The sequence below is a fragment of the Pollicipes pollicipes genome, unplaced genomic scaffold (genome assembly GCF_011947565.3).
Source record: "Pollicipes pollicipes isolate AB1234 unplaced genomic scaffold, Ppol_2.1 Scaffold_4740;HRSCAF=5597_pilon_pilon_pilon, whole genome shotgun sequence".
Lineage (NCBI taxonomy): Eukaryota > Metazoa > Arthropoda > Thecostraca > Pollicipedomorpha > Pollicipedidae > Pollicipes > Pollicipes pollicipes.
This window is the reverse complement of record NW_023596545.1, coordinates 20,664,789-20,675,377: the sequence shown is the minus strand read 5'-3', so window position 1 is coordinate 20,675,377 and position 10,589 is coordinate 20,664,789. Positions and strand designations below refer to the sequence as shown.

Sequence of the window (10,589 nt, the reverse complement as noted above, 5' to 3'; positions counted from 1 at the left end):
TCCACTTTATTCAAGAACAAGGAAGCCCCCACTCTACTCAGCAGTAATGAGACCCCTTATTTCCTTTCGGGCAAGGAGCCCCTTGAGTAGAACACCAGGGGTACATTACTGGTTCCGGTCAAGGGCTGAAGGGCCATTCCGTCCCATCCCAAAGTGTCTTCTGGCTGTCATCCTGGAGACATGGGGTGCGGTCTCTGGCCATTAGAAGGATGGCCATCGATCCGGAGGCCATTAGAAGGATATGTCATGTCACATTGTTCCCCTCCCTGACACGGGAAGCCTTCTGACCCGCGCAGTTGGCCCCAGGTCAGCATCGGAGCCTTTATTGACGCAACAACATCCCTGATCGCCGCCAGTGGTCCAAAAAGTGTGCCATAGACCTCAGTTCCATGTTTTTCTGTGTTCTTCAGAGATATTGAGGACTCCCTGAACGTAGATTGTAGATAAAGGGGTTCAAATCTACATCAACATGGCTGATCTATTTTCATCTTAAAATGTTCAGTATTCAGTCAAAATTGATTGCTGCTAAAAAAAACTATGTAATATGGTTTCGAGCATGAGCGCGCGCAAGTCCTAGCAACAACAACTCGACGCACGGCGTTGCAGCCTCCAGAGGCCGCGCGGCGTCGGCCTTGCGACTGTGACACCAAGCGATGGCCAATGAGCAAACGAAAAAGGTGACGCAGCTTGGGGAAGATGACTGGTGAAATATGTAAATCGGCACGTATGTTTAATTTTCTGCAGAAGTAAGCTGAACACAACCTTTATCTGAAAAGTGTATGCGGGGGGGGGGGGGGGGCAGTTAACACTGCTGGACACCGCCTTGAAAAGTGGGAGGCCACGGCCCCCAACCCCCCCCCCCCCCCTCCCCCGTTCGAACACCCACGCATTCAACACAATGGCGGAAAGCGACTGGACATAATTGATATTTTTTTGATGGACGAAGTGGATTTTCATTGCACTGCGTTGAGACGGGATAAACGACATTGGAAACATTTTTTACTTCCGTTCACTTTCATACACAGCAATGGAGACACTGCCAGTGCACCCGTCGTATCAAACACACCAAATCAGTGAAAAAAACATTCCTGATACACGAAACCACAACGCACGAAACAGATATCACACAGCGCACACTCACATATGCGAACGTGAACACTTCCAGGAGCCCACTCAGGCGGGATGGGAACCGGGCCTACAGCCTTGCCGGCTCCGGCCACGGCTTGGCCAGGTCTGGCGGCCTGTGGGTTGGACCGTCAGCTCTACGCGCCAACTCGTCTGAAAAACGCACCCACCCTTCCCGAGCCGCGCCCACTTTCGCCACAGTTAGAAAAGGTGATTTTAAAGGTCAATGATCAAGTTTGCAAAGACGTTCGTCATTCCTCTTTTTACCAAAGGAACCTTATTGAACGTGTGTGATATCGGTGCTTGTTATGTCCGCTTTCATCAAAATTTCAAACACACTAACTCATAACGTCACAGGTCAAGATCGTTACCAAAAAGCAAACCAGGTTTTAGGATCGTGACATAGCAAACAAATGGCTGCGTATTTTTTGTGTGCAAAACTGGAACTGGCAGGCTTTGCCGGGATTTTGTTGCTTTATCCTTTATTTCAATTATTTTTAGCAAATGCACCTAACAATCATTAACTCCTGCTTTTGTTGCCATCAGCCGCAAGCCATGTAATGCAGGGGTATACAGCGATTGCTTAAAGCAACCTTTAACTCACCCTATCATGAGTGGATGGATCGGAAAGCCGTCGCCCTAAAACAACTTTCGAGGCAATATAGGCATCGTGTTCCTGTATAGACTGTTTTGCTCCAGTCTTTCTAATAACAGTGATAAGTAATTTTGAACACGGCTCAGCCAAATGAAATGCAGCAGGCCACTTTTTTCCGATAAATTCTATGCATTTTTTCTTGACTACCCTCAGATATGGCACCATTAACAGTCAAATGTCGATAACCTGACGCGAAGTTGTTCATACAAGTACTCCTAGGGAGTGCATGCAGATATTGGGTAGTCCACAGTTCATCTTCGCCGCATGTCAGCAAGACGACTTGCTTCCATGAGCTCGTGCAAAAATACGATTTTTTGCTACGGATGTGTCTCTCAAACGGGTCATGACCTGTAACGGTGGACCATATGTGGCTATAGATCACGCCCCAGGACAGTGTTAACGTAGGGAAAGGGACACGGCTCAGGGACGATGCGTTAGCCCGTGGACGCGGTGGGGTGGGATGCGGTGGTGCCGGCGAGTCGCACGCCGATCGTGTTGCGGGTGGGCTTGAAAGGAGTATAAGAGGTGCTGCTCGGGGCGTGTAGAAAGAGTCTCCCCGTCGGCGTTGCGTGCGGCAGTTCGCCGTTGTGTGTGGGGTGGTCCGCCGCGATGTGGCTCCGAATACATGACCTTAAATAATTTCGCCTCCAACAGTGCCGATGCACTTTCCATTTGCGTTTCTGCGCTGAATTGTTCGGCAGAGCTGCTCTCATCATGGTTAACCCCGGTAGACGCCTGGACATAAAATCAGTTTTCCGGGCTTCGAAATCGCGAGCGCGATAGTAAGAAGGGTCGTGCGTGAGGGCCGTGATCACGGCTGTTGTAGAACGTGATTAAAGGGCATCGGTGCCGTCTAGCCTCGGAAAATGGCTTGGGAATTCTGGAATCCTGAACGCGCGATCAAGGTCATAAAGGTGACTGGCCCAGTAAAAACGCAAAATTAAGAAATCCAGAGTTTGCATATGCACGAGAATGGTAATAATTTCTGAGGGTCCCAATGGAATCGTCGCGCAGGCAAGTTATCGACGCTCCACGATTCCGGTGCGTTCCGCGGCGGGCGGCGGAACGGCACTGGGATTGGCTCCCAGCCTACCAGCGTCGCCGGTCGGACCTCAACCTTCATGCTTGGTCGAGGAAGGGTGCGTGTCGGCCAGCCCGCCAAAAAAGATGAGGGTGAACGAGCACCAATACGCGCCCGACACAGCTCGGCATCAGGCGGCTCCGTACTGTTTGAGATCATACGCTGACGAAAATCAGTCCCCAGGCCCCTAGTTGGCCGTTACTAAAATTCCAGGTCACGGCATGACGGGTGGGGGGCCGGGCCCGAGTTCAGTTGAGCTCCAAAAGATCGTTGGTCCCGAGGACACTTCGGTCCCTCCTCGGACCTCCCCAAACAAAGCCTGTGACCGAGTAGGGGCCACTAGACGACACATCACCTCCTGTTGGATACTGCGGTCCCTGACCGACACAGGGGACTCTCCATTGTCTCGGGGACCCAGACCAATGCAATTCGTGGCCATCGGCCACGCATATGCTGGAGAAATGGAAGCCCATAGTCACAGGAATTGACCTTTTCCGTGTTAGCGGCCACTGACCAACTAAGACGCCCGCATTTTCTCATGGTATCCTTAAACGATGCAAGAGGATGTTTGACTGATATTTCAGGCCACGACCCTACGGGCCGCGATTTTTTATGTGACCTACGGCCAGTCATTAGCGTCTCTATGTTCTCCGACTGGGCATTTGTTCGTCAGTGCCAGTGGGGCACCCGGACCCCTCTTGGAGTCCCATCGAACACTGCCATTGGTCGGCTCGGGACCCCTTGCGAGCACATGACCCTCCGTGAGGCGCTGTGGGCCCCTGAAAGATACAGGTGCCTCGACCAGTGTAAATCAGTGGCCCCAGCTTTGAACCTGATTGGGAAGTGGATCCTCAGGCCCATATCGACACGGAGCCGACTGTGCGGTATTGACGGTCCCCGACCAACATATAGGCCCATGTCAACTCAGGGGGTCCCCAATCAGTGCAAAGGGCCCTCTGACTGCCATTTGAGGATCCGTTCCCTCAGACCGGGCACCCTGAATAAGAATCCGACCAGCCCTTCGTGCCCTTAGACCCTCCAATTGGGCCATTGATCGTCGGACCCGGTCGGCCCTCCAGGCTCTCCAGGACTCCTTGAATATTGCATCTGTCCGAATTGGGGCACCTTGTCAAAACAGGGTCACCGTTAGGCACTGTGTTGCTCTGACAGACGATGAGGCCTCAACCTATGTGAATTGCTGACTCTGTCTTTGTTCCTGCTTGGGAAGTAGCCTCTCAAGTCCACGCCGCCACGCGGCGTTACTGGTAGTGTCTGACCGATAAATAGGCCCTTATCGACTCCGAGGGTCCCTGACTATTGCACAAGACCCTCTGGCTGGCATTGAAGGGCCCGGTAATGCGGTCCGGGACCCCTGAATGCGACCTCCGGTTGGTCTTTCGGTCCCTTCGGGCCCTCCAATCGGGCCGTAATCGTAGCCCGAATGGCCCCTTGGGACTTACGGCTCGTAACCTAAGGACAGGGACATAACCCCTGTGCCCCCTACCTGCGCTAATGGCTGCACTGCTATAAAAACCTGCCCATCTAGGGCCACACTAAATCGCTATCTGAACGGTAGCTACCATGCTTTAGCTTACGAAAAACGGCCACCCAAAATAAATTTGGGCAAAAGTATATTTTTGCTTACTATGCCGACACCCGTCTGTGCTGTTCCTGGCTCCTGGTATACAAAGGTGTATAGCTCAGTCGAAGAACTCTGAATTCACCCTGAGGGGAATTTAGTCGTACATTCTCTGGGATTGCGGTGCTACTTGATCACAACGCCATCTGCTCGAAGTATGAATCCGTGCGCCATTTTGTCTGAGTGGTGCTGTGCAGTTGGTCGCCGTGGCCGCGCTCGTGGAGGATCTTGTAGCTGGGGCGTTGCGCTCTCGTGGTGGGTGTTTTTGCATAGGTGTCTTGCACGTCTCGCCTGTTATGCTGGCACGGATTTCATGTCAGCCCAGGTTTGCAGCAGTTACATTCGCATGCAATGACGCTGCGGTCGGTGGATTTTAGCATTCAAATGTCTGAGCTGGCAGGGGACTAACAAGTCCTGACGGTCGTTCCGGTCGTCTTCTGGTTGCTGAATGCGATGTAACTGTCGTGTCATTGGAGGGCTGGTATGGTCTTGGGTGGGCCAAGAGCAGTGTCAGCATAACCTCTGGAGATCAGATGGGGGCAGCCATGAGTTTTGCCTTGTCTCTTTCCATGCATGACCATGGGACTAGTATTAAACATTACCTGGAGTTCAGGGCATAAGGGGTAGCTGTCCCCACTTCTTGTTGAACCTCTTGCTGGTGTGTGCTAAGCTCAGGCCAGGCTGAACTGTGCTTATGGTTAAAACTTGTCCTTTCTTGCCTAGCTTGCCCAGTCTGTCCAGTTCTATCTTTTTTGTTTGTCTGTAACAAAAGAAAAATGCATAGTTATCATTAAGATTGTGTAACTGTCAGTTACTTGGTAGGACAAGCCATTTGGTGTCATTTTGCAGGTTTTGGTGTGCAATGCATGCACCTTGCCTGGCTGATTGTCTCCTTTGCTTTGTGTGTTAAAGATCACATTATGCATGTGATTGCAGTTTGATTGTCCATACATATTTTACATAAGGGCTGTGTTAGCAGCACATATACTAGCTTAGGGAAAGCACCTTTTATGTGGGCACTGACTCCCACCCAGGTGGCTCAGACTTCAGGGCAATTTGCCCACCTTTTGGCAGAAAAGTGGGTGGTGATGTCTGGATGTGGAGAATATGAGGATACCAGCAACATTCATGTGCATGAAGATGTGTACTTGTTTCAGATAAGCATGGCTGCATCTCAGAAGTTTTGCCTTAAATGGAATAACTTCCAAAATAGTGTTACATCAGTTTTTGACAACCTTCGTCAAGATGAGGAGCTGGTGGACATTACATTGTGTTGTGAGGGCAAGAAGATAAAGGCACATAGAATGATGCTATCTGCATGCAGTCCATACTTCAGGGATCTGTTCAAGGTGAGTGCTGTTCAGATGGTTGAACTGCTATTTATTGGCATAACATGCTTATGCACCTCCTGTGTAAATCTCCAGGAACTACTTTTCAGCATTGCCCTGTTATAGCAAGGTTAGTATGGATTCTATGACTTTTGATTCAACTTTAACAAATGGGCAATGGGGTAAATACTCAATATGATGGACTGGATTGAGTGGTAAAAATAGTGAATAATTAACAAGTCATGGCTTCCCCACAGGACAATCCATGCCAGCATCCACTTTTCTTCCTCAAGGACACATCATATGTGGACATTGCAGCAGTCATTGAGTTTGTCTACAAGGGTGAAGTAAATGTCCTCCAGAGTCAGTTGGGCAGCTTCCTGAAGACTGCAGAGATGCTCCAAGTCAAAGGCCTCTCAGGAGATGATGATGATGAGCAGGTGGGTGCCAATTGTTTTGCAGTTATTCTGGTACTGCAGATTGGTTATGGTGCTAAAAGGACCTATTAATAAGTATTTTTAACACACAGAGGAATGCTAGCAGTGCAACAGTTATGCTGCATGTCTGCTGCTGGCTCAGTCTGGGCTGCTTAGTACATCATAAACCCTAATGACTCAATGTAACCACATTTTTGCCTGAAGTGCAAGCCAGGGACCTAGGGCACAAAATGACTAAGGTAGTTGGTGTGCCCTAAATCTCCAATCAACAAGCCAGGGACCTAGGTCTATATTTTGTTCAGCATCTGTGCACAACCAAAACTGTTGTTTTCAGCCTAAACTGAGTAGCACCCATTGATCACACATGATCTGTGCTCACTGATGGCTGCCACATGTTTGGCAGGTGCCCCGATCTCAGCCAGTTGCGGCGTCCCATGCGACGGAGCGGCCTCGTCTGGCTGCAGGACCGCCGCTGCCCGCTGCACCGGCCGGCCGGCCGCGGCCGCGCGAGCCGCCCGATGCGCCAGCCTCGCCCCGACACAAGCGGCGCCGCCTCTCCGGGTCGACAGGCAGCCGACCCGACTCGCCAGTGGCGGTGCACACAGCGCCGGTGGCACCCCCGCCCCCTCCCCCCCCTCCGCCACCGCCACCGCCGCCGCCCATGGTGACGCCGCCGCAGGAGCCGGCCGGGGACGGGGTGGTGCTGCCGGCGGCAGCGGCGCCGCTGCCACCGCCGCGGCCGGCCACCTCCGCCGCGGACCCGGCCGAGTCGCCGACGCCACACCGAGAGCACCAGCCGCCCGCCCGTGATGACTTCATCAAAGTGGAGAAAATAGACATTGCCGACGACGACGATGACGAGAGCTTAGAGGCCACGCTGGGCCAGGTGTCGACGTTCGAGGCGTCTCAGTTCGACGGGTCAGACCACTCAGCAAGCTCAAACGACATGGCGGGCCTGCTCAGCAGGGTATCAGAGCAAGGTATGCATGCCTCTGTGCTCAAGAACTGGGCTGTCGCGTCATGTCACATTGGGATTGGAGCTACATAACACAAGTTGTTACTGAGTGCAAACATCCAGTCAAAGTTCAGACTGACAAGCTGATCATGGATATAAGCAGGTTTGTGTGGTTGGTCTCTCATTCCAGCTGCATATAAGTCATTAGTTTTCATCCATACCCAAGGTTTGTTATCTCACCTGCTGATTGCAGGTGTGAACCATGGTCAGTATGTTCATCGCTGTTTCTCCTGCAGGTGGTGGTGAGATGCTGACAGCCTGGAACATCAGAAGATGGAGCCTCACAAGGTTAGTCCATTTACAAGCTTTAACTATCAGGTGTTGCCCTGGGTGATTTGGAAATTATTGCTTTCTTTCTGCCAAATTGTACCATGTCATTCCTGGGCTGGATGGAGGCTTGCAGCAAACTTGCATAAGATGCAAGAGAGTCTCAGCATGGGATGGTCAACAGAGCCATACTTCCTCTGATGTATGGGTTCTGCCTTTCAGGGAGTGATCCCTTCCCAAACCACTAACAGGAACTGCTGAAAGTGAAACAAATCTGGAAGCCTTTGGAGGCAAGATAAGGTTGACCTGGATGACCAAGCAACTGCCAGTCAGATAGCCTTCTGAAATTTGATGAAAGATGATACTCAGTTTCAAAATTTGGTCTGCCTGTATCTCATCACTCAGAACAAAAGCCAGAGTTTCCGGGATATGAAGTGTATGGATTGCAGGCATGTACTGTGTTTGTGTTATTAAGCCTATTTCTTGGTCTGTGGCTTCATTGTTCAGACTTCTTTGTCAGGCACATCATGTGCTTTCCTCTTTTCCTGTCCAAGCAAGCTGGACTGCGACGGATGTTCAGAGTCGTCATGTGCGCTTAGCCCCGGGGACGGGTGTGGGTGGATAGGGCAAACACCTGATAGCCTTTCTGTGTTATTTAGCGATTGTTGTTGGTATTCTCGTACTGCCTCTGTGACTCGGCGTGCACCAGCTCGTAACGTAACGGTAACCGTTGTAGGTAACGTAACGGTAACAACGGTGTGACGGTGCAGTAAGACTACAGTAGTTGCGCGATGTTCGCTGATAAACGATGCATTGTTGCTCACCGTTCTATCCTTGCTGTTAACTGAGTGCTTGCCTCGCGTGAAATTAAGCCACTCCCCTACCTCAAATTGCTTAGTCAAGGGACGATCTCCGCTGGGTGGCTAGGTCGCTCCAGGGTTGCCGTATTGTCGCTGGTCGGGGGTGGGATCAGCCGGCTCTGCTCGCGCGGGTCGCTTCTCTCGGCTGGTGGTCCCTCCTGGAGGCGCGGCCGCGCGCCGTCTGGCGGATCGAGGCCGCCCGGTCCGCCGCCGGGTGGCTGGGCCGACACATCGGCGCCGGTGGGACCCATAGGCCGGTCCGGTGCCGTCCGTTCTCACCCGGTAGATGAGGGCGGCGCCGTTCCGTACGAGAATACCATCAACACTGCTGCCTCGCCTCTGTGTCTGTGCGCGCGCGTGCGCGTGTGTGTATGTGTGTGTGCGTGCGCGTGTGTGTTTATTTGGGTGTGTGTGATGTGTGCTGTGAGTGTGCTGGCGAGCGTTCGCCCCGCCCGCTGGCGCCCGCCGGTACCTCCTGCCGCCAGACACTCGTGCCGTCCAGCGGTGCCGCCAGCAGCAGCGCCCGGGCCCGCCGCCCAGCCGCTGAACCGGCCGACACGCAAAACACACTGTCAGCGGTATCTTTGGATATATTTGCGGACAATTAGGCTGCTGTAATGTTCATACAGACCCATAAATTTAATGAGGTGAGCGTACTCGCAAGAGAAAAGAACGGTGGCTTAGCGTATTGCAATGTCCTGACCTGGCTTCCAATAAGTCCCTTTTGCAAATGCCGAGGTGAGGGTTTTGGGCTTATGGTAGCAGTGATCGATGTGCGCATCAGCGTTTTATACTGGTCTGGTGCTTTCCTGAGGACGACCACAGCTCCCTGCCGATGATAAATTGAACCGCGGCTGAGCGACGGCGGAATCGCTTTGCGTCTATCGCGAGGCGACACCGCTAACGTCCCGGACAGCGCTGTTTAAAAATTACTGCCTTTGGTCAGGTCTAATACATGGTCGACGGTCAAGGCCTCAGTAGCCCGTCTCACGTCCTGACATATGCCGGATGTCCTCCGTGCCGAGCAGTAACTTGAGACTCAGAAGCCGTGTTACGGCTTGGTCGTCTGATCAGCCAGACAATCCTTGCGGCGCACGCACAGCGCTTGCGACACCCTGGCGACGGGCGTACCGGTGGCCGCTCGGGCAACCAGTGGCGGGCCAGGGCGGCGTCGCCGCTGCTGCCGTGGCGGCGGCGGCGGCCAGACGTCGTGTATGGTGCGGCGAGTCTGCCGGCCCCGGCCCCCGGCCCCGGCAGCCGGCGGCCCAGCGACAGCTGGGCGCGGCCGACCGCAGCCGGCGCGCGGCGAGTGAACACTGGGTAACGCTCGGGAAAGGCATCGGGGATTGGGGCGCTGCGTTGTCGACGGGGTGGTTTTGGGGCGATCCCGTTGAAACATTTAACGGATGAAATCGTAGCAAGAATTCTCCTGACATGAAAAGTGTGTCTGACGGATATTTCAACGAGAGGGATCAGTCGAACACCGTATGGTATTCTGTGAAGTCAAGCAAGCACAATGCCTGTGGACTTGATCGTGGCAAACCATGCGCCAAATGCATGATACCAAGGGACTATGTGTAGATGGGATGAATATTTTTTGCAATCCTTGAACAGCGGAAGATGCTGCTACTAAGTGCTTCTCATTGATGGGGCTACAAGTGCTGCTGAAAATTTTGAGTTCTTTGAAACTCCGTCCGGTTCGTTAACTTATATACTGATGTTTAAGCCCTTGACACATTGGTGACAAGTCTGGCGACGGCTCAGATGCACACCAGTCCCGGAAAGAAAATCCTCACACTTTCCGCGCTTTACTCTGCTTAGGCTAACAAAGCCGATCAATGCCCATCTATACGTGAGCAACTGGCGCTGAACACACACGAGAGATTTTAACGATTGGTTCAATTTCAGCTCGACAAGAATTATATCAACTGCCAATGCCAGGAGCCCTGGACGGGTGATGTATCTTGTGCGCACTGCTGACAAAGTAATCCAATGTTTGGGTGTGCATGAGTGTGTAAGCGCTGTCGCACTCTAAGCAGCAAAACGGCTACCGCATATGGCGGCTACGACTGCCGGCGGTCGGCGCTCGAGACTGTCGGTGCGGGCGGGTGAGCTGGCGCTGCGGGGCCGCTGGGGGCCGGCATCGCTCTCCCCCCCCCACTCCCCGCCCCCTCCTGCGCAG

General features: G+C 52.9%; 1 protein-coding gene across 1 annotated transcript; it reads left to right on the top strand.

Moving 5' to 3' along the window:
* Positions 1-5,660: 5,660 nt before the first annotated feature.
* Positions 5,661-7,526, top strand: LOC119098044 (broad-complex core protein isoforms 1/2/3/4/5). Its single transcript, XM_037220972.1, has 5 exons — positions 5,661-5,849; positions 6,086-6,268; positions 6,669-6,893; positions 7,056-7,183; positions 7,517-7,526. Exons 1-5 carry the CDS (start codon positions 5,664-5,666, stop codon positions 7,524-7,526), a joined length of 732 nt encoding a protein of 243 aa, XP_037076867.1. The 5' UTR covers positions 5,661-5,663.
* The last annotated feature ends 3,063 nt before the right edge of the window (positions 7,527-10,589 follow it).

Bases quoted from the DNA above. Each gene is read 5' to 3' on its own strand.
- LOC119098044 (XM_037220972.1), top strand. From the start codon at position 5,664: ATGGCTGCATCTCAGAAGTTTTGCCTTAAATGGAATAACTTCCAAAAT. The intron at 5,850-6,085 runs GTGAGTGCTGTT...GCTTCCCCACAG, and splicing joins ACTTCAGGGATCTGTTCAAG to GACAATCCATGCCAGCATCC. The intron at 6,894-7,055 runs CCCCCCCCTCCG...CCACACCGAGAG, and splicing joins CGGTGGCACCCCCGCCCCCT to CACCAGCCGCCCGCCCGTGA.